The sequence below is a fragment of the Tachysurus vachellii genome, chromosome 7 (genome assembly GCF_030014155.1).
Source record: "Tachysurus vachellii isolate PV-2020 chromosome 7, HZAU_Pvac_v1, whole genome shotgun sequence".
NCBI lineage: Eukaryota > Metazoa > Chordata > Actinopteri > Siluriformes > Bagridae > Tachysurus > Tachysurus vachellii.
In genome coordinates, this window is record NC_083466.1 from 9,334,435 (window position 1) to 9,360,044 (window position 25,610).

General features: G+C 37.5%; 4 protein-coding genes across 6 annotated transcripts; 2 read left to right on the plus strand and 2 right to left on the minus strand.

Annotated features, from left to right (window-relative positions):
- The first annotated feature begins 520 nt into the window (after window positions 1-520).
- On the plus strand, window positions 521-8,378 carry LOC132848406 (uncharacterized). Its single transcript, XM_060874071.1, has 4 exons — window positions 521-1,393; window positions 2,673-2,841; window positions 3,103-7,604; window positions 7,677-8,378. The coding sequence occupies exons 1-4, from the start codon at window positions 731-733 to the stop codon at window positions 8,376-8,378; spliced, it is 6,036 nt and encodes a 2,011-aa protein (XP_060730054.1). The 5' UTR covers window positions 521-730.
- Window positions 8,379-9,912: 1,534 nt separating this feature from the next.
- Window positions 9,913-11,776, minus strand: LOC132848454 (protein transport protein Sec61 subunit gamma). Of its 2 annotated transcripts, none has more exons than XM_060874169.1 (4): window positions 11,621-11,776; window positions 11,268-11,374; window positions 10,332-10,434; window positions 9,913-10,212 (listed from the first exon to the last, which is right to left on the minus strand). In XM_060874169.1, the coding sequence occupies exons 2-4, from the start codon at window positions 11,359-11,361 to the stop codon at window positions 10,203-10,205; spliced, it is 207 nt and encodes a 68-aa protein (XP_060730152.1). In that variant the 5' UTR covers window positions 11,362-11,374; window positions 11,621-11,776; the 3' UTR covers window positions 9,913-10,202. The 2 variants fall into 2 exon arrangements, with proteins under 2 accessions (XP_060730152.1, XP_060730153.1); XM_060874170.1 differs by having other exon boundaries at window positions 11,268-11,370; window positions 11,621-11,749.
- A 3,533-nt stretch (window positions 11,777-15,309) lies between these two features.
- Window positions 15,310-21,704, minus strand: si:dkey-94e7.2 (uncharacterized protein LOC100141353 homolog). The gene is given in 10 exon segments (XM_060873614.1): window positions 15,310-15,364; window positions 15,366-15,410; window positions 15,545-15,647; window positions 15,650-15,727; window positions 17,014-17,073; window positions 17,076-17,115; window positions 17,181-17,386; window positions 17,549-17,695; window positions 17,866-17,961; window positions 21,662-21,704. Coding segments are annotated over 10 exon segments (873 nt in total).
- Window positions 21,705-22,059: 355 nt separating this feature from the next.
- LOC132848444 (probable G-protein coupled receptor 141) lies at window positions 22,060-25,386 on the plus strand. Of its 2 annotated transcripts, none has more exons than XM_060874153.1 (2): window positions 22,060-22,170; window positions 23,682-25,386. In XM_060874153.1, the coding sequence occupies exons 1-2, from the start codon at window positions 22,163-22,165 to the stop codon at window positions 24,553-24,555; spliced, it is 882 nt and encodes a 293-aa protein (XP_060730136.1). In that variant the 5' UTR covers window positions 22,060-22,162; the 3' UTR covers window positions 24,556-25,386. The 2 variants fall into 2 exon arrangements, with proteins under 2 accessions (XP_060730136.1, XP_060730137.1); XM_060874154.1 differs by having other exon boundaries at window positions 22,105-22,170; window positions 23,685-25,386.
- The last annotated feature ends 224 nt before the right edge of the window (window positions 25,387-25,610 follow it).

A 25,610-nucleotide genomic window follows, 5' to 3' on the forward strand; every position in this document is an offset into this window, starting at 1 on the left:
ACACCACTTATGCTGCATATTCCCTTGCTTAAAATGCTGATTAACTTTGAGCAAAGATTACACAAATTAACTCTGATGCTGGCCATCCAAAAATAGCCGTGTGTGTGTGTGTGTGTCATAGATAATCTTTTCAGTGACTGGACTAGCAGCTCACCAGTCCCACATCAGGATCACCTTAAATGTGAATTGAGGTAAGGTATTTCATTTCCATCTATGTTTTAATTTACTGCACTTCAGTGACTGCAAATATATGTAGCCTATACAAGCAGTGTGGAGACTATTTAAAAAAAAAATAATAATATTTTAAGCTAACTGATAACTTTAGCTGATAATAAGATGTGCTGCAATAAAATGAGAATAAAAATAAAAATGATTTATTCACTCATAATGAACAACTTACTTACGGAAATATGTTATCAGTGTCCCAGGACACATCATAAAGCTGACCATTAACTGAATTTCAGTGTAATTGTCTTTATACTTTAATATCATCCAACCGAAAAAATAGCACTGAATGAGAGTAACCACAAATAGTTAGAAGAAGATCTATACTAATCACCGTATATTCAAGTAAATAAGTATAGAGATGGCAAGGCAATGTAGTATTGTGTTTCTTGCCCAAAGCTCCTAATTTTTCAGCAGTAATGGCCCTTTTTGAACGAAAACAATACTAATTTATTATTGTGTGTGGCTTTTTTTTTGTTTGTTTGTTTTTTTATAGTAGATCTGCATGACCATGAATACCCCTCTAAATCATGACCAAGAACAGCCAGATGTTTTCTCAGGGAGCACACGGACACTGCCCTCCAGATCTCTCCTCGCATCCAGAGACTCAAAGACAGTTTGTTTTTACAAAAGTGGAGACCCGCAGTTTTCCGGGCACTGGGTCGTCATCAACAGTCGTACGTTCAAGACGTTTGACGGCCTTTTGGATGTCCTGTCAAGCAAAGTGCCTCTACCTTTTGGGGTACGCACCATCACAACGCCCAAAGGTAGACGTTCCATTCGGAGCTTAGACGATCTGCGGCATGGGGCGTCTTATGTCTGCTCGGATCAAAGAAAGGTCAAACCCCTGAACCTGGATGAGATCAAACGGAGACATGTCCCCTGGAACAGCACCAGACCTACCAGCGCAGGACGTCAGGGACGCCGAGGACTGATCCGGCAGCTGGTCAAGAAGAATAACGTGGGCAGGATGGCAAAAATGGCAGAAAGTTCTGTGACAGTGAGGACACCAAAAAGGCTTGTGGTTTTTAAAAACAGGGATCCCAGCACTAAGCACATAGTTGTTTTGCAGAGGAGGACAGCTCCGACTTTTGAGGCGCTCTTGGAATACCTATCTCAAGTCATGCAGTTTCCTGTGGTTAAGCTTTACACCTCTGATGGCAGACGAGTAAGTGCTTTAAAAGTACTGTCTTTGATCTCTTTAGTCTACACCCTTAAGTTTAGATCCCAGCTTGTCAGTATGCATGGTTCAAGCCTAAAGCATCACATACTCGTCTGAAAATGATCATTTTTTATAAGCATTATTTGACTAATTGATTCCATTTTGGGCATGAACAGTTTTATAAAATGGAATATGTAAGATATACCATGTATAACTAAAGTGAATATAAAAAGTCTACACACCCCTGTGACAGTTGTGTCAAGTGGCTTTTTTTGTGATTTCAAACATATACAGCTGGTACAGGACCAAGCAGCACAAGACAGTAAATTAATTACTTAAACAGGACAATATACACAGTGAAGCACAATGTGGCATCAACCAGAACACAGTTGTAGAGTGTAATAAAGTGCAATAATAATAATTGTTGTAAAAGGAAACCTTAAAAAATACAGGTGGTCCATACAGTATTTTGTTTATGATACAGTATTTTGCAGAGTTTATGTGAGAAAAAAATAAACCAAGATGAATTATGTCAGAATTTATTCCACCTACCATGTAATATACCACCCAACAAAGTTCAAGTGAAAAACAAATAGAAAGTTTTGGGGGGATGAAGAAAACTTGTATATAAATGAAAATACTGTTAAGTTAATAACTATATAAGCATCTGAATCACCTGAGATTTTTCACAATTCCCACAAAGTTTCAAACTTTGTCTGCTAGCTGTTGTATGGCTACAGGCCAAGTGCAACCAAAAATGACATAAACAAACACATATGCTAGGTTAGCTGGGCTAAAAAGAATTTTCCTGTAGTGTCAATAGCTACACATAGATACATTTGCAAAGATAGTCAATAGATAAATGTTTAAATGTAGTCCAGGATGTAACCCACAACGCTACACCTCATATCATACACTGATGATTGTTTTTGTTTTAACAGAAGTTAGCATGACTAACATTACCTAGCAGAGTATAAGACTAGCATTTGTCTTTGCAGTTTCTCTCTTGGTGTTCATCTTGTTCTCTGCGCAAGTCTTGGACAATGTGGAGAACAAAATATATTATCCAGTTTGTGTTTTCTATTTATTTTATCATTTGTATTGTATCTAGCTAATGTTAGCCAGAAAACCTGCTACCAGCAGCTTCAAGTGAATTTCTAATCAAATAGTAAGACCTGAGTGCTCTAGTTGTGATTATCTATAACAGGATGACTTGCAAAATCAACTGAAAATATATAACCATGAAAGAAAAAAGATATTCATTGCACACCAATTTCATTTGTAGGTTGAAGGTCTGACAGCCCTGATCCTGTGCTCTGGTGTCATAGTAGCAGCTGGTAATGAACCCTTTCAGGCGGCTAACTTCAATGCCCAAGCATCTACATCACACTCTCAACCCTCACACTCAGTCATATCTGAATCCATAGGGCCAACAAAGACACAGCCATTGCCAAGTAAGCTGTACCATAATTTTTTTTAATGTACATTTCTACTGGTGATGATTTGCAGTGTGAGTAAGAGGCAGGATACAAGTGTGTAAAATCAGCAATGTGTTTATCAGAGGAAGTCTCAAAAGTCATATTTGTGGTAAATAGCATAGATCAAATCACAGGGTTATCACAGGAATGTCCATTATAATAATTCAAATTTATTAACGCATTTACTTTTTTCTTCTTTGTTTTGCCTCACACATGGAAATTTAAAAAACTGGAAAGAAATTCAACAAAAAACAATACACAGCAGACCAAGGTCAAGAAATTTCTCATTATCATCAGAAAGATATTTTGTAAATCAGATCAATGTGTCACTAAACGGAAGTCACTCCGATGAGAATGACGTGAAAATAGGATCAAAGGTGAATGAGAACAAACAATCACTAAAATCAGAAGACATGGAGAGATGTGACTTTATGTCTGGAATAGAGGAAAATGATCGCTTGATCGTACCTTCAGACGATGAGATTGAGAAATCGTTTCGTGTGAATCAGGACGGCAGCATGACCGTAGAGATGAAAGTGCGTCTTACTATTAAGCAAGAGGAGATGATTCACTGGACCACTACAGTAAGTAGAGCCTGTGTTAATAGCCAGGACATAGCAGCTTTCTCACAACAAGTCTCAAGCTACAATTCCCCAGATAATAAAGACAATAATATTAACAGAACAGGAGAGTCCAATATAGAAAGCTATGGATCCAAAAATGAGAATACACAAAGTTGTAAACCAAACAAATTAAATAAGGAAGGAGAAAATCACAGTGAAAGTGCCACCTCTGAGGCCTTGGAAAACCCCAAACCGCGTTTCAGGCGGATGCCTACTCCAGGACCTAGGCGTGTCAGAAGGAAAGAAACATCAGTAGAGAATATAAAGAGGCGATCACAAACTGCGGTTCAGGAAAGCAGACTTGGTACATACTCATATTTGGAGCACACAGCTGAAGGTGAACTGCTGGAAGGGTGCTGTGTTTTGAGTCATAGCAGCTCTAACAGTACAAGACCTGTACCAAAGCCCAGGAAAAAAAATCTGGGAGACACCAAACACAAGAAGACTCACTCCTCTGTCTCACTGATGTCAGAGGATCCTCAGCTGCACAACAAAGGAAAAGAGATTACAGAGACTAAAATGCATATTAGTCATTCACAGGATAATTGGGAAAACTATTTTGCAAAAACCTGGCACGATGAGGATCACAGGTATGAATTTTTGTCTCAAGAACACAAAAAGCCAGATTCAACTGAATCTTGGCCTCAATCTTCAAGTAATGAATGGGACACTGATCTTACCAAACTGTCTGCAAGTTCTGGTTCTGGACATTCTAGAAACAATGAACTTTTATCCTTACTATCTGGTCAGTCAGACCTTTCACAAACAATAAGCACCTTCACTGACTATGAAAATCAAGCTAGGTGTGAATCCTTAGACAAAGGAGCGGAGATATCCTCTAAAGACGACTCTGAAAATGAAAGAGTTTTAGGTAAGAAGACAAAAATTGCACAAAAATCTCAAAGGTCAAAAAAACATGTGCTCTTGAAAAGTACTGTTACTGACAAAATGCAGAAAGGAAGTGTTCCAGACTTTTTGAAAGACCTAAAGAACAGTGATTCTCTAGAATCACAGAGCTGTAAAGAAAGTGACAGACATTGGCAGAAGGTTAAAAAGAGAAAGAAAGGTCAGTTACCTCAGAAGGTAAACATAAGCCATAGTAACTTTGGTCGTAATGACATGCTAAGGCCTCACATAAAGAAAAAATTAGATGTTATCCCATCATCTCATTCAGCACCTTTCAAAATTCTGACAAAGCAACGGTCTGTGAATGGCGGTATAACAAAATCTCCTAAAGAGTGCAAGGAGTTGAGTGAAAGTGTTTCTATGCCAGTGCTCCATTCATCTCTATGCAACGTGTGCCAATATGTGGAAAACTGGCTGGAAAAAAATCACCCTGAATCAGTGCCCTACATGGATGAGTTAAACCCACATGAATCTCGAGCTAGGTTCCAGATTGAAAGTGATTTCTCAGATGTTTCAGAGATGAGAAGTGAATTAGACAATGAAAATGTGGTGGAGAATTGTTCATCTGTTGAAGGTTCTACTGTGCAGAAGCTAGAGTCTCAACGACTGCTGCAAATTAGGTGTGGGGGAGAACCCGTGGAGACACAAAACCTGGGAAGATTCTGTAAATCAATGCCAAGTGTGAGAACGCCCACTGCTGAACAGGAGCTTGGCACAAGAAAGAATAAATCTTCAGAGGACTTGCTTCCCAAATTGCCAGATGCTGAGAGTGAAACATCACCAAACACACAGTTGAGCCCTAGATCAGGAATGAAACATGTTTTGAAGCAGTTATGTTTATCTATCAAGTATATCATAAGAGCCTGTAGTCATTCTCATATATCATCCTTGAAGACAACGAAGAAATCCCATAGCCTTCCTGACTTCTCATCATTGTTAGCCTCTGTTTTTGGCTCTACATCTAAGACACTTCTCTCCTTCCTGACAGTGATGACACTGAAAGAAGGAATCGCCAAATGTGCCATTGAAGACTCAGATTCTGCCAATGCTAATAATTCAGGCAGCAATCCAGAAGCTCTGCATGTCATGCAGTCCATACAAAAATTGGCCAGCATAGAGGATGAAGAAGAGCTTAAGGCCAGCCTGGAAAGTCTCCACAGCTCAATTTCTGCTCAGTTAAAAGAGAGATGGAGAGATTTCCAAGGAAATAATGATATCAAAGAAAGTCCCCCAATGTCACCAAGATGGTCAGAGCAAGAGTTTGCCCTTGGGTTCAACTCAGGAGAGGAAGATCAAGATAGAGGGAAAGTTTTTGGTATCAGAGAGGTAATGGATGAGCTTAATATGTGTGAGGACCTCCGCAGAGAGATTTCTTCACTTTTTAGGAGTGATATGACAAATTTTAATGGAGCACATCCCAATGTGGAGCATTCCGGTCAAGAAAACCAAACCACAAATGTTTTTTCTTGTAAGAATGAGAATGCCATAAGAAAAAAGGATATAAAGGGGTTCTTAGAGGAAGAAAGAAAATGTTTTGAGGAGAGAGTAAGTGAATATGATATTACAAATACTAAGCCTGCAGAGTTATTCAAAGTATCTGAAGAAATTCCCTTGCTCGAATCAAGTTCCCTAGATATGGAGAAATCAGGCCGAGGGAAAAATGTCCAAATTGAAGATATGACTAACCAAGAAGGAATATTTGCGCATATAACTGAAATTGTGGATGATGTTAAAACAAACCAGGAAAGGTATGTAGATAACGAACCGAGCAAAGAAGATCTATGTGAGGTCAAACAGGACATGAAGGACAATGTCCAAATTATTGAAGAAAAATACACAGAGGATGAGATAAGACTGGATGATGAGGTTCAGACTCTAGATTACAATCCAAGTAATCTAGAAGATAAAGTAGAATGGCAAGAATGTGTAAGTTGTATGCAATCTGAATCTGAACTGCTTTCTACTACTTCAGAAATAGTGGCAATTTCTGAGGCAATTGATGAGACCTTCAGTAGAACGGGAGATTGTACAGATAGTTTAATAGGATGTAGCATGAATTCAAAGGAAGAAGACACCTATTATGAAACCAGAGAACATGCTGAACAGCTGAATACAACATCCATGGCTTCAGAAACAGAGACTGTAGTAGAGCACCACCCAAACAATGGCACAATCCAAACAAAAAAGAAGAATGCAATACACAAAACTGTTAAATCAGAAGCATCCAACTCAAGTGTAGATGAAGCTGATCTACACAGTAATGATGATTCTGGCTCAGAGGAAGTTGAGAGCAACTATGATCATAAAGGATCAATGTGTAGCACTTCAGAATGTGAAAAGCTACCTGGCAAACCACACCATTCTTCTGTGTCTGATCAACACGATGAACACTCTGACAACTACAAGTCAGAATCTTGCACATGGCAAGAATCTGAAACTGAACATGATCTTCAAAAGTCAGAAGAGGAACAGGCTCACAGTCTTAATGAAAATGATGAAGAAGCAGATGAGGATGAAGATTCTAATCTTCCAAACTCTCCTCTGCATCAGGAAGGCGAATATTCAGACCACTTCGGTTCAGTGTCTTCTAAAAGTCAAGAAGCGTTAGCTGAACTTGACTTCCAGACACCGGATGAAGAGAAAGTGGAGGAAAAAAACAAACATGAAGACAAGCAGGGCAATGCAGTAGATACTGAAAAAGTCTTAGATACTCAGTCACAACAGTGCTTCTTGGAAGATCCACCAAACCACCAAGATTTTCTGACAGGGAAATCATGCAAAATTGAGGACAAACACAAAGCCCAGTCTGATTCTGTAGGATTAGAAGAAGCGGATATGGATCATGAATGCCACTGTGTGCATCCTACAGTGTTCCCTCAGCAGCTGTTGGATTTTGTCAACTTAGCACTGATGTCCTCTGCTCTGATTTTCACATATGATTCAAATGGCTTTCTACGTATTGAACCAGACAGATGCAAAAACAGACGAATGACTTTATCTAAAAGCAATGTGGACGATCAATATACTAGGAGATGTCTTCCTAGCCCCAACACATCTGACCTTTCCGATTACAGGCCTGATACATCAGACAGTGGAGGAGACCTGTCACAGGTTTCTACAGATCTTTTTACAAGTGGAGATGAAGAGGCAGAGAAGTTGTTCATTTACCAAGGCAACATGAATCAAAGCTCTAAGAACATCAACAGAAAAGTTAAAACCCTGGATAATGGTTTAAAGAAACCTCATCCAGACACAAAACAAATAGCTAGTACTGATTTAAAGAGTTTTAACAGTCGTAGATCTTTTCCTGACCCCATGGTTAACAGAACCGTGCAGGACCCAGTCTACTGCAACTCTTCAGACTCTAATGGGAATTCTGAGCTTGCACAATGTCTAGCCTTTCATACAAAGACTGACTCTGAGGAAGGAATCCTGATAGATAAGGGCAGGTGGCTTCTTAAGGAAAATCACCTCATTCGTAAATCTCCTCCTGTTTCAATGGGAATGTATGAAAATGTAGATACGTCTTCAGTTGACACAGGTCACACCAGTGAGGACGCTCCCTACATACCTTATGGAACACAACCATCCCGACTAGCTGTCATATCCTCTTCTGAAATGGAAGATATGGCCAAGCCTTCAACACCCAAGTGTACATATTTCAACATGGCCCACGGTAGTGACTCTGACCCTTTCCTGGATAATCAGAGCATTACCAGTAACAAAGGAAGAGGTTTCACTCGAAAAAACAAGGAAGTATCACCAATGGGAGAAACAGCGAAAACGTGTACACAGAAAAATGGAAGTCTGCCCTCTTTTTCATCTGTAGAGTTTAAACTGGCATCTGGGAAAGTCCATCCAGCAGACAGCATGGCATCTAATGTAGTGGAGAAATCCCATAGCTTAAGCTGCAACACACCACATGAAGAAGAGTCAGTAGAGCGTCTGAGTCTTAGATGTGGACAGCATTGCCCAATACTGTAAACAGCAACTGTATATGTTTTTTCTTTATTTCTTAGTTTCCCCTTTATATTAAGGAAATGCAGTATTGTAGAAGGATTACTCTTTAATCATATCAGGAGAGTTTAAACCTCCACATTGGTGCCTCTATCAAAAAATACTTCATTTATAACGATAGTAAAACATGAAAGAAATTTAAAATACGGAGTGGGATTTAAAAGCTTTTCGTCCCGACTGTTTCACTAAGACTCCGTCCAGGGTGTATCCTGCCTTGATGCCCGATGACGCCTGAGATAGGCACAGGCTCCCCGTGACCCGAGGTAGTTCGGATAAGCGGTAGAAAATGAGTGAGTGAGTGTTTCACTAAGCATATTGCACAACTGTCCAAACTTGAAAACCTAAACCTTTGTAAAGTGCTATTTGTCTTGAGGTTTTGAAGCATATTTATTATATTTTAAAATAATGTAATGTTTAAGTCATCAGAGTTTAGGTGCATTTCTGAACTGGTCAAAGGAATAAATAGGAATGTGATTATAACAGATTTTGTATTTTGCAGAACGTATGTAGGCATGTGTCTAGAGGGTCAGTTGATATTAAGATGACTTTAACAGTGGCATGGTTGCCAGATTCTGATTATTTTTTGTCTGAAGGTATTAAAGGCCACACTGGAGCCATGGGAAAAATAAATAGTATATCTAGGCACATATTCCTAGAAATACAAATATTTTCAATTTGAAGGTTAATATTTGACATCTAAATGTTACAGTAGCTATAAAGGCTTTAATAAACATTAAGCTTTTTTCCATGTGAAGAGTGTGAGCCAATATTAATGACTGTTATTCATGATTAACCTTCTAACATGTAACAGACAGCATCAGACAAACAAAAGCTTTGTTTTAAGCATATACTCAGGCCTAACATTTTGCTAACTAAAGCCGATTTGTTAATACAAAATTTTGCTGTTTTTTTTCTACTTAAATGACCATCTTTGCAATAATAGCATGGATTTCCATGTCTGATAAAATGTATATATGGATATATATTATTAGATATTTGCACACTATATATATAGGTATGCAAAAGGGCAGAACAAAGCAGTCTTATACAAGCGAGGTTTTAGGTAAGAATTAAGCAAAACAATAGAGTCTAGTTGATGTATGTGTAGTCTCTTTCTGGAAAAGAGAGTTTCAGAGTGTGGGAAGCAAAGTGAAAGTCAATAGAAGTTGATTATCACAATAAAAAGCATTTGCTGTGGTGATTACCACAGCAAATGTCCCTGCAGCGTTGGTCTGATTTTATTGAAGAAACTTCTGTTCAACTTACATCATCAAGCGCACAGAGAACACGAGTTTTACACATCAAGGCATCTCACCTTTTATGTGTCCCACAGCAATCCCCTGTCTCTCATCTTACATGTGTGTGGGAACTAATGATGTCATTGACTAAAACACTTTAATTCCTGTATGAGTGCGGACCTGAAAAGCGAGTTGTCCGCTGAGGAGAGCTGCAGCGTTTACACAGATGTAAATGTGAAGATGATCAAACACATGAGCACATAGAGGTTATAAAGGGCTTTTAATGTGAATAGCAGGATTTTTTTTTTCCATTCTGAATAAATGACAATACAGTCATTTATTCTTTAATAATTCTGAGTATCATATTTTGCTTAATTACAGGACAAACCAGTTAAAAAGAAACAAACCATTGATATATGTAAAAAGTTTTTATACATAGTGTTGGTAGAGACTGTGTGTGGTACATTCTTACAAATAAGTTTTAATACTTAAATTTATATACAAATAAACTCAGCATGGCAGAATTTCAGAAATTCAGTCTCCGGCGCACGGTTTAACCACCACTGAAAGAAAATAAAAAAAAGATGGGTAATCTTATCAGACACATCACTCACAACAACACATCCGATCAGATGGGTTTGGAGAAGATCAATTAAAAAAAATCTTTTTAAGGCATACTTACACAATTATGTTGTTAATGGGGATGTGGATAAGCTTGACGAAGAACCCAATAAAGCCCATGATTGCAAAACCAATCGCTGTTGCCATGGCAATCTTCTGAAACTCTGTATACATTTACACAAGACAGAAATTATATATCATTCAGATGCATTACATCTTTTTCTACTTCCAATGTAAGATATCAGGATATAAAAACATCAATCTGGTCCAAACTAAAATTCTTAAACACTTTTGAGTAGAGAATAATATGATGGCACGTGTTGTGCTTTTATAATCAACACTGCGGTCGTGTGAAGCAGCCTCACAGGGAGATAACAGCCAAAAGTGGAACAGCACATTCTAAAGTGTTTTAATCCTCTTATTTCATAGCGATTTAACTTTGATTACTGAATGCCATCAAGCTTTTTTTAATAGTGTACAGCAACATTTAACTGGGTGAAATGTCCACAAACAAGGTACTTCCTGTTATTGCAAATATAAACATTTGTTTTTTTCTCCAGTCTCTCATTTTCTCTATCTGAAGGTCAATGAGACTAAAAAAAAAGCAGCAGAAAACAACTGAGAGACACCTTCCATAAATGTCCCTTGTAAACTAAATCAACTAAAATCAGTTTATTCTAAGCAGATTATGTGAAATGTCTGACTGTGGGTTTTATGCTATAAAACAATAAATATATTCGAGCGACTTTGTACATTACAGCAGGGAGAACAAGCTGTAATGATAGAAAACAAATCAGCCAATCAGAATTGAGAATAGAACCAGCTAGAATGGTAGAAGTGGTTATTGTGACCATCTCACTGCATGTAGAGCTTTTTTATTTAAATAAATAAGGTGTTTGAGCTCTATACAAGAGCTTATTGTATCCTATATCAACTTCTCGCAATCCCATTTAAACAAAAACTAGTGAAATGTGTGGTGTAAATAAATGCTCTGTACCTTTCCTATCAGGTTTAGTGCATCTCTTCACCAGTCTGATGGAGTCCTTCACAAACTGCCTCCCAGGCTCCACAAACTGCATGACCTGATCCATCACAACGGTCTGACTGGACAAGAACATGACAAAACAGTTACAAGTCATTTCTAGGGTCCACTAAATAATCTCCTCCCAACACATAAATATCAACCACAAAAACAACACAACTAGCAAAACTAGCCTTAGCTTTAAATCACAACATTATAAACAAACATTAACATTTAATTTCATATATATATGTGTGTATATATATATCAGTGGAATGACTATATGACTAATGTATTTTCAATACATCTAATAAATAAATAACTTTTACCTTGAAGCTTTACAACGCCGACTGTACAACACTCACTAGCACCAGCTCTGTTACACGCAGCTCTATAACATACACGTAGCGCTAAAGAGACGTGATGACGGGGCCTATTGGCCGCGCATGCGCTATGCGTACGACGTCGCCCCACAACCGGAAATCGACAGATTTTTCCACGTGACCGCAGATTAGATTACTATGAAACAATACGTGTGTGTGTGTGTGTGTGTGTGTGTGTGTGTGTGTGTGTGTGTGTGTGTGTGTGTGTGTGTGTGTGTGTGTGTGTGTGTGTGTGTGTGTGTGTGTGTGTGTGTGTGTGTGTGTGTGTGTGTGTGTGTGTGTGTGTGAGTGAGTGAGGTGTGTGAGTGAGTGTGTTGTGTGTGTATGAGTGAGTGTGGTGTGTGTGTGTGAGTGAGTGAGTGAGTGAGGTGTGTGATTGTGTGTGTGTGTGAGTGAGTGAGTGAGGTGTGTGATTGTGTGTGAGTGAGTGTGAGTGAGTGGTGTGTGATTGAGTGTGTTGTGTGTGTATGAGTGAGTGTGGTGTGTGTGTGAGTGAGGTGTGTGTGTGTGTGTGTGTGTGTAAGTAAGTGAAAAACAGCACAATTCGCTTCTAAACATCGGTGCATGGTTCATCAGCCATATACACGTGACCTATAAACGACCGAAGGCTTCGTTTCAGTGCCAGACCACATGCGATAAATATTATTTTAATGTTTAAGACAGACATTTGTTTTAGTTTTGGAAACGACCCCGCTGTATCTTCACTTCTGGCTTTTAACCACCAGATGTCGCTAACGTGCGGTGTGTTGAAAAGATTAGAATTATGGGCTTATTTTTAATCTTTATTTCTTCAGGAAGCTTCATTTTTTTTTTTTATTTCATCACAGTTTTACTTTCAAACTAGATCAGAATTAGAAACGTTCCCCATTCTACTCCCACTCCACATCAACAGGGTAGCAGATGATGCCTAGTGGTTAAGGGGTTGGGCTACCAAGCGGAAGGTTGCGGGTACGATCCTAGATCCACCAAACTGCCACTGTTGGGCCCTTGAGCAAGGCCCTTAACCCTTAATTGCTCAGTTGTATAAAAAAAAAAGATAATGTAAGTCGCTCTGGATAAGCAAGTCTGCCAAATGCTGTAAATGTAACCGCTACTGCACCCAACTGTTAGTTTGCAACCCACCAGAAACACTCAAAGAAAAAATACAACACGGTACATGTTACAAAACAGAAAAAATTGGGTTCTTTCATTACTGGAGCTATTTATTAAAGTTTAACAAACCTTATTGCCACCTATTGGCAAAAATAATAAAGTCCAGTTAATAATCTACTAGTTAGTGCACGCTTCAGGGGGATTGGGTACAGATTGTTTATTTATAATGAACGTTGTGGACAATACTAATCTTATTCAATCACATTGAACCTAGTTTCAAGGAACTAATAATCGACCGGGGGAATTTTTTTGTAGAAAAGTAAGTGAATATTATACTTTCTTGTGTACAATCCGAGAATAAGTATCTATTTTATAGAGGAACACGCTACAGGAATGTCACATTTACTAAAATTTGTTAGACATAATATTTATATCATATGATGTCTTCCTTTATTCAAGGTGACTTAACATACATTTGTGTGTGTGTATGTGTACATTTTATATACACAGCAAATGTTGGTTTAATGGGTTAGATACTTTACAGTGTGTCTGTCTTTTCTAGAAAATAATCAAACCCATATTTCTATATAATTTTCAACTCTGGCAAACAAAGAACACTGCAAATAAAATGCTCATTTCAGTTAGTTAAATGAAGCCTCTAACAGAAACAAATTATAGATATAGGAGAAGTTCACTAAAGTAAAGTTAAAAACTTCATGTTAAGGTCTCAGTACTTTGCAAAACAGCTGAATTTATACGAACAATCTTTCTATGAGCTGAACTAGGCATTATAGAATATATGTAAAAACTAGATCTCTTTTTTCCCTCCGAGCTTTGTGAATGAAAAGAAATTTGTTCCTTCATATATGGACCGAGTTTGTCTGAAATGCGATATGGTGACTGGTTCATTTCACTAACTGAATCACATTTGCAAGGTTTTCTTTCATATTTCCTAATAGAAAAATTTTTCTTCATTTATGCAAGACTTCTTCCGTAAGCGCTCTATCGTGGTTTGGGTCTAAAGTTAATCTGGAGCCTATTCCAAGAAGCTTGGGTGGAAGGAGGAAATGACTGAGGGGTAATTTTGTATCACCAGGCCTCCCACTAACATGATTCTGGAAGGTGAGAGGAAACAAGCGAGCCCCGAGGAAACCCAAGTGTACAAGCTTCCCACACAGATGGCTAAGGACTGAAGCAGATACTGGAGTTGTGCGGCAGCAGCAGCAATATCAGCTACTGTACACCACTGTGCTTCCCATACATTTTGTTACAACTTACCTTAAACCTTTTATTACAATTATAACCAACCAACATTACACATGTTCTATGTGCAAGTTACATAAAATCAGAAATATTTAAGTTTCTGTTACTTGGGGGAAAAAAACTATTAATGAAAGACCCCAAAATTGGTAAAAGCTATGTCTTTTTGCCATAACCATAAACTGTCAAGAACTGTCATGAGGCTAATAATTTGCCCGTATGAGGCTATTAATTTGAAAAATGTGAGCATTCCATTGGTCTCTTTAGTTTAGTGACTGATATGAGACAGTTCTCAAACAATTGTGAATCAAAGCAGAAATCTTTATTAAAAACATGTAAATGTGGCCTTAGAATAAAAAAATAGTTGCTGAGCTTCACTCACTCACTCAATCACTCATTTTCTACCGCTTATCCGAACTACCTCAGGTCACGGGGAGCCTGTGCCTATCTCAGGCGTCATCGGGCATCAAGGCAGGATACACCCTGGACGGAGTGCCAACCCATCGCAGGGCACACACACTCTCATTCAATCACGCAATCACACACTACGGACAATTTTCCAGAGATGCCAATCAACCTACCATGCATGTCTTTGGACCGGGGGAGGAAACGGAGTACCCGGAGGAAACCCCCGAGGCACGGGGAGAACAAGCAAACTCCACACACACAAGGCGGAGGCGGGAATCGAACCCCCAACCCTGGAGGTGTGAGGCGAACGTGCTAACCACTAAGCCACCGTACCCCCTGCTGAGCTTCAAATACTTAAAAATAAAAATAATACTATATTCATAGTACAATTATGTAATTTAGGCTATATTAAAAATAACCCAATCTGCTGATCTTTTGGGGGTTTTTTGCAAATAAGAGCCTACAGAAAACTTAAAGTGAGCCACAGTTCTGTCAGTGGAAAGGCTTTGTTGATAAGAGAGTTTACAGGACAATGGTCAGACTGGGCTGTGCTGACAGGAAGGATATGATGATTTAAATAATCACTCTTTACAAATGTGGTGAGCCCGAAAAGCATCTTACAATGCACAACACGCTGAACTTTAGAGGTGGATGAGCTACAACAGCAGAACTCTGCATCAGGTTCTACACCTATCAGACAATAACAAGGCTTCTGAGGCTATAGTAGGCACAGTATCACATAAACTGGAACTTTAAAGATGATCAAATGTTCACACCATGATTGGCTGATCGTATAACTGCATATGTGAGCAAATGTAAAGTTGTTCCTAATAAAGTGCTGAGTGTGTGCATCACTGTGCACAATAATTTTACATTCATTCCCAGTTCATGCCAAGCATCTGGCAACTGAGGTCCCACAGCTCCCACATCTTCATCATCTTGTGTAGCTCTTGTGCAACTTGAAGGTCTACAATTGCTGTAAAGAGGCCAGAAGGAAAATGATTACAGCATGATCAATGATTACAATTCATGCAACGTGAACGCAATTATACCTCTGAGATTTAGTAAAACACCTGAAGACAATTAACTGCCATGTGCGAATGTAATCACCTGTAATAGCCACCACTGCGTGAGTCGAGCGCTGGCTACACAGAACAGTAGATTGAAGTCTGCGCTCCCTGCACTGATGTCTTAGTGAAAGGCCTGACTATTAAAGGAGCCCAAGGTTCATGTGTCTCTTTAGTTCAGTGCAAACAATGCCTGGGTGGATTGAGTCTACTGTCACGCCTGTGTCTGATCAATATACACATAGTATTGTTTTATTATATAGAGCTATTAAAAGCTCACTTCTGAGTGGTCAGAACAAGATGAGAGTAGTTCCAGCTGCAAGCTTTATATTAATGCACATTCTAATATTTAATTTCATTTCTATAGTATATAATGAACACAGATTTTTCTGGTATGCAGATGCTATATTTAAAATATCTTTGTAAAATCTGTAAATCATTTGTTATATTGTGAAGATGATTAAGTCTCCGGGGTCAGTGCTTTGAGGTAAAGCTCTAATTTTAAGTTTTCTGACTCAAAATAAACAGTAAACAGTAACATGACAAGCTGCAATATTTGCCTTATTAACCCTAAGAGACTTCAGAAGAGATGCTGGTGAGACAGAACTGTTATGATAAAAGTCAAAATAAGAAATGAACTTCTTTCACAGTGAATGAGAGAGTGTGTGTGTGTGTGTGTGTGTGTGTGTGTGTGTGTCTGTGTGTGTGTGTGTGCCCTGCGATGGGTTGGCACTCCGTCCAGGGTGTATCCTGCCTTGATGCCCGATGACGCCTGATATAGGCACAGGCTCCCCGTGACCCGAGGTAGTTCGGATAAGCGGTAGAAGATGAATGAATGAACTTCTTTCACAAATTTTGTTGGCAAATTGCTGAGAAATGAGAAGAATAAATCTCCACCAGACATGCTGTTATTTTAAAATAAAAAAAAAATTCATAACACTAACTTAGGTCACATCACATCTCCAATTGTATTTGATTCAATTCATATTTGATTTGTATTTGAGTAAAATGAATACATATCAATGCCAGCCATCCATTTCATGTAGCGCTTATCCTACACAATTCCAGAGGGAACCTGGAGTCTATTCCAGAGGATTTGGGGCACAAGACAGGGTAAACAACCAGGACAGTGTGCCAGTCTATTGTAGAGCACAATCACAGACACCCTTTCACACACTACAGACAATGTAGAGATGCCAGACAGCATAAAACACATGTCTTTGAACTGGGGAAGGAAACCGGAATACACAGAGGATGCCCCTGATGCAGGAAAACAAAGGGCAGAGGTAGGAATCAAACCCCTAACCCTGGATTTTCAAGGCATATTTGCTAACCTCTGAGCCACCGTGTCCTCAGTACACATCACTATATTGTTTAGAATGAACTGACTCTTGCTGACTGTAGAGGCTAATTATTATATCAAATGGACCTTTGTAATTTATTTGTTCATACCCAAAGCCTTAAATTTCCACCATAAATGAGATAAGCATGGATGGAGCATGTCAGTCTCACCTTTAAGACTTTTGGTCAGGGATCGAGAACAGAGGATATTTGCTAGCTTGCTCTGTCCATCCTGCTTTGGTAATTCTTCTCACTGTTGATGTCATCCAAATGCTAGCACAAAGTAAATTCAGTTACATTTACATAATCTGGCATTTACTGATTTTTCAGAAAGATACAGAAACATAGAATAGATCAGTCATGAATGTGTATCATGAAGCACTATAAATTTGAGATTCAGCACTTCTCTTGGATGAAAAGAACGTAAAAAATATTTTACCCAAATGGTTGACTCCAAATTGCATCTTAAAGCCATCTGCAGTCTTAGAATAGGGGCACATCATGATTCCAACATTGTTTATGAGAACATGTAATTGCTTTTCCTCTGAATGGGTACAAAAAAACAATAATGTCAGTATCCAGTTTTTTGTCTTGTAAAAGCTTTCTCATCATAAAAAGTATTATGTATAAATATATGTTACAATATATGCTGTAGGTGTCATTTCACAAACCACAGCATATGAGCTTGTAGTCCGTCTTCACTCACCTTTGTTTATTACTTCGTCAAATTCCTGGATTGATTTCGTGTCGAGTTTTCTGATGAGGACATTTTGGTTGCCTGAATCAGCAACAATCTCTCTCTGTGCTGTTTCGGCTTTGGCAATATCTCTGCAAGCTATGATGATCCTGGCCCCTGTGAGACAACACTAAAAAACCTGACTTACCATCATGTAACGACTGTAATTATACATTTGTGACTTTTCACTTGCGTATTTCTTGCTTAGATGTACCATCTTACAGACTCATACTGTCTTTTATCTTTGCATGTGCAGTACACAGTAAATTAATCAATGGGATGCTTACCTCTTTTAGATAAATCTCTTGTGGTTTCTTTGCCAATTCCAGTGTTGACTTCTGTAATGATAACTGTTTTGCCATCAAATCTTACCTTGAAAACCACTGGCCAAAGAAAAAAATCTCTAACACAAGATGATGATGGAAAATGAGCAGTCACGTGCAGGAGAAGATAATACATTATGTCGTATAAAATTATTCCTAAAGTGGTTCCAACATAAATATATCTATCATATAGGCTTTTGTGTCCATCCCTGAAAAAGTGATCTTGTTACATTGCCAGTTTAAGCAATTATCATCTCTGCCACTCTACTGACTTAACACAGAATATGGTGCGACTCAGAATGAAGCAGAATGCAGAATAAATATTGGCCATCTTGCTCTCACAACAAAAATAATACCCATCTATGGACAGAAAATGCTTACACACACTTCCATCCAGTGTGTGACGGGTCATGTGTTGGTTTGGATTATCGTTCAGCTAATCCACGGCTAATCCCCTATGGAGGGTTCAATACCACTGGCCTACTGTTCATTAAGCTGGTGTGCTTTCCTGAAACTCCCCGTATCCCCCATGCCATACTCCCAGTAAGATCAGATAAACAGGGCACTGAACGGCACTTGCTAACAAATATACTACAATATCTGCCTAGATGAGATGTCTGTGAAATACTGATGTTTAATATACTAGAATATCAGAAAATGTTAGAATGAAAATTTTAACCGGAATAAAATAATCAATTGAAGAATGGGGTTATTTATTACAGGGCATTCAATTTGATATAATGCAGCCAAGTGTGCAGAACAAAACCAAGAAACAAAAGAGTGTTCTGAAAGTAAGAAGGATTATGTTAGGCTTATGTTAATGCGTTTCGAATAAAAAAGAACACTCAAATATGGAGAATAATAATCCACAGGACTTTTTATGTTACTGTGACATCCAAATCCACTGATAGTTCAGTAGCCACCAGGAATCCATAATCTTATCCATTTTGTACTCACCTGAATATTTAACCGGTTTAATCTTGACTTCCTCAAATTCCTTTCCATTCTTTTTTATTTGATGTACAGTAGTTCATGCAGTATGGAAATGTAGTTAGTGTCAGTTTTGTAAGTGTGTAAGTCACATCTTCAAGGTTTCTGGGTCGATCCTGAGCTCTGATTCTTGTCTGTGTGGCCTTCATGTGAATGTCCAGGTCTCATTATTACAGCAAAACAGCCAGAATATATAGTTGTTTTATTCTTAGTGTTTCTGGGATAGGCTCCACATCCACCATGACCCTGACCAAAATACTTACTAAATATGATTGTTTGCCAGATGATTACCAGTTCATTCATATCCTGTCATTGTGAGGCATTGAGCACTTCTGAGAGTTCTTTGTATATAATTCCTGATTTTTGATAAGCTTCTGTATCTTGTTTTGATTACCCTGCATTGCAGTTATCCTGATTTTCAACCTCTGACTGTTACTGACCACAGGGTGGACTGCTGAATTGGATTGTTAAGCCATCAGGCTCCACCTACTGTATATACTGTATGCTGAACGCAATACTGAACTGGCTTTGCTCAAACTGTTTAATCAAAATTGAAAGCACACAAATGAACATGTCTTTGTTTGGTGTAACATTACAATTTCACTTTGGTGGAATTAACACTGATTTCATGTGCTATCAGAATGATCCTACTTCCCACAATGGGGAAGAAGATTGTGTTCACATGCTTTCTGTTTTGTAAAAACATGAAACATGGATGCCACGTTCAGTTATACATATTATAGTTTTTCTCTTCTTTTTTTTTTACGTTTATTTTGACACCATAACACACATTACTCAATTACATTGAGAAATCATTTACAAAATACATTGTGGAAACGTACAACATTACAGTAGAATGGCTGCTGATCTACATAAATTAGTAATTTTTTATTAATTTATGAATTAAATATTTAAATTAATAATTAAATTATTATTACATTTTTATTAAACATAAAAATTGCAATTACTAACAATTGAAATATGAACAAAACATTCAACAAAATGGAAAAAATGTGTTATTTAATACAAAAAAACTATTCTTTTTTTGTAATGAAAGTTTATGACTCCTCCGATCTCAGAAAGATCGCAGAGTTTGTTTCCATTCATGTGCAACTTCCCTAAAGCTGGTAAGACCTTAGACCTTATCATGTATTTTATCTTATATCAGTTTGCTCCACGATATAGAGAGATGTTTCCAGGAATGAAGGATGACATGAGTGACTCTCTTGGCCTGCTGCTTCACACCACTGGTGTGGAAACAGCGGATAAAAAATGTTAGATGAAAATATGGTTACTGGATCAAAAGAACCATTTTAAAAATCTTAAATCTTAAATGTTAAAATCATTATATACAATGAGTGAAAATAAAGGCAATTCTTTGTGTGTATATATATATTGGAAAGGATTTGATGTTAAAAAACTGTGTGCTACATGTACAGCTTGTAGAACTACGCATATTAAAATGTATTTGTAAATGTATTATTGTTAATATAAACCTCATGCATATATTAACTGTCTTGCAAAAGTTGGCAGCTTGATGAATTGGTTGAAACAACTGACTACATAAATGCTGAATACAGTTCACCTAATGTTATTGCTCTTGTTTTTCACTGCTACAAAATAGTTTCGATCATGTTGCAATGGTTTTTGATCAAGTTCCTCAATCCTTGGCTCATGAAATCAGTAACCAATTAAAATCATAAAACACTGGAATTATACATATCTTTAATTGTATAATTGTACTGTTTGCATACTGTACATTCTGCGATCTATATCTCTATATTATTATACAGTTATTATTATATATAGTTATCTTAGCTTGCCGTAGTTTTAGCTCTCTGTATTTGTATATGCACTGTATATTATCTTAGGCACAGTTGTACATACAATGCACATAATGCACATATATTGTGCAGGTATATGTATATTATACATTCATTCATTCATTCATTTTCTACCGCTTATCCGAACTACCTCGGGTCACGGGGAGCCTGTGCCTATCTCAGGCGTCATTGGGCATCAAGGCAGGATACACCCTGGACGGAGTGCCAACCCATCGCAGGGCACACACACACACACACTCATTCACTCACGCAATCACACACTAGGGACAATTTTTTCCAGAGATGCCAATCAACCTACCATGCATGTCTTTGGACCGGGGGAGGAAACCGGAGTACCCGGAGGAAACCCCCGAGGCACGGGAGAACATGCAAACTCCACACACACAAGGCGGAGGCGGGAATCGAACCCCCAACCCTGGAGGTGTGAGGCGAACGTGCTAACCACTAAGCCACCGTGCCCCCCTGTATATTATACATTTTTTATATATTTATATTTATACATTTACACATATTGTGCCTTACATACAACTTCACATACTCCTATTTCTTATTTATCCATAGCCTTATTTATTTGTTGTACATATATTTACATGTGCTCATTTGCACTTCTACTTAAACTGTGTTTTAATAATGACCAGGTTTCCTCAACAAAGGAAAATAGAGAGGAGGTTGTGATGACAGCAGCACAGCTCCATTCTTCTCCATTCTATTCTTATCTTCAGTCCTGTGGTTTCACTTAATTGTGTTAGAACACAATATCCATAACCCTGTATCCATATTATATTATTTAATATTTTCATATAGTAATAAAGCTGAAAAATACATTATAATGTTAGTAACATAACTTTAAGATCTTGTTAAGATTGCAGCATACACTGCTGTATATGTCCTTACTACAGTATATCATCTGCCTAATGACAACTGACCTTGCATCAGAGGAAACTGTCTCAAGAACTTTCCCTTCCTCATACCACCCGTCGTATGTCTGTATTTTGCTAAAGTGTAACAAACTGTTCTTAAAGTCGAGTCTTTCACTTAGATAGAGTTTAAAGTTTACTAAAGTGGAAACCCATTCCTACCCTATCACTAATCACAGTCTATGGGCACTATATACTTATATCATGTCACCTCTGGATTTGTGTTGTCTCTGATAAACAGACTCATCTCTTTCTTTATGGTTTCTATGTAGTCTGTACACTTTCTTTACTCAGTTGCTAAAAAAAAAAAAAAAAACATGCACATATATTACTAGTTAAATGACATTGTTAATTTTTAATCTTGCTTTCAGCACTTCCTCAAGTGTGTGAGTTGGTTTGTTTGAGGGCTGGTTTGTGTCAGGAAGGCACAGAGAAGCCACATCCTGACTGGTGTTTTATATCCAGCGACACAGACACCTTGCATTGAAAATATAAGCTATTGTTTCAAGTATGATTGGGTGAGTAATATTTAATCAAAAAAAAATATATATGTGGAAAATACATTATACAGTATATTGCTAAAGGTTTAACAACGTAGGTGTGTTATCATTGTGTCTTGATGATATTAAACTTGTCAATACTGTGTATTGTTTAATATTGTAATATTATTGTATATCACATTCAGGGAAATACTAGTTTTATTTTTAAGGAGTTAAACATGAAAGGTGTGGAGTTATGAGAGAAAGGAATAAGTGTACGGATTAAACATAAGCAAGCATTTTTGAATGAGCTCAAAACAAGAACTGAACCGATGAATGTAATTAAACATGATCATAATCTATGATTATTGTGTGTATTTATTTATTTGTTTGTTTGCTTGTTTTTTTCTGTTATAACTGTTATAATCAGAAGTATATTTGACTTGAATATTACATTAATATATTGATATATTAAATATTACAAACCCAATCTTAAATAAGATTTTTCTTATAACCTACAAATGCTGCATATGCAATGCTATTAATCTTGATACTTCTTTGACCTTGCAATGGACCTCCAGTGTGTATTCCTGAATGAATAAAATGTATGATACATTTTCAATAGATTTTAAAGCATGACTGTGGTGATTTGTGTTCGTTTAGTTAAAAGATTACAACAGTATTAGTGAGATCAGTAATGATGTAGGGTGATAAGGTTTTATCAGCGTTTCAGTGCAGTGCAGGACACTCAAGATCTTCCCCATCAACCTTCACAAATCATGCCTTTATAGAGCTGGCTTTGTGCAAAGATGCATTGTTGGGCTGGAAACAGATTTGGGTCAATTAGTTCCAGTGAAAGAAAACCACATATGGGTTTTGGTCAGTTTGTGGTCAGGTGTAATATGTTTGCACATATAGTGTAAGTGTGCATAAATATTGTTAAGGTTGCCTTTTAATTAAAAAACAGGAATTCACCTAAAATAGTGAAGGAATAAAAAAAATGAGCACCCTCTCTAATAATCCATGCAATCTATAGATTGTATATATTTGGTATTACTTAACAGTTTGTTCCTCATGTTAAGATTCCTACTGATGTGAAACGAATGCATGACTCAACAAACTTGGTTAAATATATTGCAAACTATTGTTTGGAGCTAACATTCAGCACCCTGGGTGTAAGGGAAGTCTTTCACAACTTCTGCTTTAGCTCATATTTTCATATAAAAGTTTACTATAAGTTAATATTACAGTTATTGTAAGAGGTCAATAAAAAAACATTTCAAACCTTGTTTTTGTTTTTATTACCATACTGTAGTAGCATGAACTTCATCTGTTCTTGGACAGACTCCAGCTGAAACTAAGCTGAAACATTGCTATACATATAGCATATATGTACAGCATATATTACAGATTTTTTATTTACAGTTTATCTGTTCACATGCATTGCAAGTAATATATTTTCCACAAATTTACTATAAATGTATTAAATTGTTATAAGAAGTGACAAATGCTACCTGATTATTGTCTTTTTTGTCTTTTTTGTTAAACAGCAGCGAATCTGACTTACCGATCGCATACAGGATCAGCCTGGCGGTTCTCTACCTGCTTGTCTTTATTGGTGGGATCGTCGGAGTGATCATAATGAGCACCACCATTATGTCCAACATGTTGTCTGTCACCAGAGTGTCAATGATCAATCTGCTGGTGCTGCACTTGATCTTTCTCCTCACTGTGCCCTTCCGTGTCTACTACTATGTTGCCAACAAATGGGAATTAGGCCCCTACTTTTGTAAGCTGGTCAGCAGCATGCTTCACGGGCACATGTACCTCAGCTTCATTTTCTATGCCATCATCCTCTGCAACCGATACCTGACTTACTTTGAATGGAGACATCGACAGGAATTCTACAGAGAGCTGCATGCTGTAATAGCCAGTGTGACTATCTGGGCCATCATTTTGGCTATTGTTATTCCTTCTACCATCAATTATGGAACAGGAACGGATAAACCTACTTTAATAACTAATAATGTTACTCAGTGCTTTGCATTTGGAACTGCTCTTATTAATAAAAATGTAAAAGTGATGAACTACATCATCTGCTCTGTGGTGCTGCTGATCTGGGTGCTCTTAGCGTCATGTCAGTTTTACATAATGTGGCGCGTGCGCCAAAAACATGGAGAATTCCGATGGGTTCATCAGGAGTTCTGGGCTCAGATCAAGAGCCTGTGCTTTGTGTTGATCATGCTCATTTGCTTTGTGCCATATCAGGCCTTCAGGATCTACTATGCATACACATATTGGCCTGGACTTGAAAAAGTCAATGAGGTTTTCCTGGCAGTCACGGCTTTCAGCTGCTTTGACATGCTTTTGTTTGCTGGCAGGGAAGTGTGTCAATCGGCTTACAAAATGTGTTGTATTACATGATGTGTTATTGACCACTGACCAAAAGAACAATGCCTTTCCTCCCTTTAGCTTGAGTTTTGGCATTATCAGTTGAACAAGTGCATTTTTTCATCACAACCTTAAATCGTTTATGATTTAAATAATGTTTACAAAATTAAATTTATTTTTTCATGTCAAAGATTCACTATTTACATACTTAGGGTGATTTTTGCAAATATACTATAGACTACAAAAGTATGTGGACACCTGACCATGACACTTATATGCTTATTAAACATTTCAGTCCAGGACTCTTTGCTGTTATAATAAGCTCAATTGTTTATTCATTTCTGTCAATTCTGGAGAATTTGTGGAAATTTGTGCTCATTCTGTCATTTCGTTATGTCCTGTGTGGTCAGGTCCTGAGGTCTTGGGTGTAGTCAATGTTCCAGTTCATAATAAATGTGGGGTTGTGGGGTTGAGGTGTCCACTTAACTTTTGTAATCGCCTTTCATTTAAAGTAATCAGCTTGTGTTGTGCCTTTAATCTATTAATCATCCAATGCTGTGATTTAATTTAGTTAAATTACAGTTGCTACAAAGTGTGAGCTTTATATAGATTAGCCAGGATACCTGTCACAGTCTATCACAGGGCACAATCATACACAAATTAATGTAGTAGAAATTGAAATTTTCTTACCTTGTTTCTTTTAATGCTGATTTCCTGTCATGCCACATTATGCCAATATTAGTATCATGTGTGGTTTTTATTTTGTTCTTCAGGAAATGACCATTAGGACTAAGGGTTTGCTGGTGATTAAAGCTGTTTTCATTTACTCAATATTCTCAGACATACCAAGACGTAATTTGTGTCCCTAAGATCAAATATTTTTGATTATGATGTATTTTGGTTAATTATTTATAAAGTATGTTCATGTATATAGATGTATCATCATTTGTATAGCATGTACAGTTTCTATAAATTTGCTCATTAACGATACTCATGTCTTATGTTTTTTATCTGACGTTTTTCATTATGAGTCACAGCATAGATGGTATCAGGCTATAAACAACAAACCCACAGTATTGTGAGATGAG

Coding starts and splice junctions, on each gene's coding strand:
- LOC132848406 (XM_060874071.1), top strand. CDS start 731: ATGACCATGAATACCCCTCTAAATCATGACCAAGAACAGCCAGATGTT. Junction 2,842..3,102: donor AAAGACACAGCCATTGCCAA/GTAAGCTGTACC, acceptor AAAACTGGAAAG/AAATTCAACAAAAAACAATA. Junction 7,605..7,676: donor CTAAGAACATCAACAGAAAA/GTTAAAACCCTG, acceptor ACTGATTTAAAG/AGTTTTAACAGTCGTAGATC.
- LOC132848454 (XM_060874169.1), bottom strand. CDS start 11,361: ATGGATCAGGTCATGCAGTTTGTGGAGCCTGGGAGGCAGTTTGTGAAG. Junction 10,435..11,267: donor CACTAAACCTGATAGGAAAG/GTACAGAGCATT, acceptor AAATGTATACAG/AGTTTCAGAAGATTGCCATG.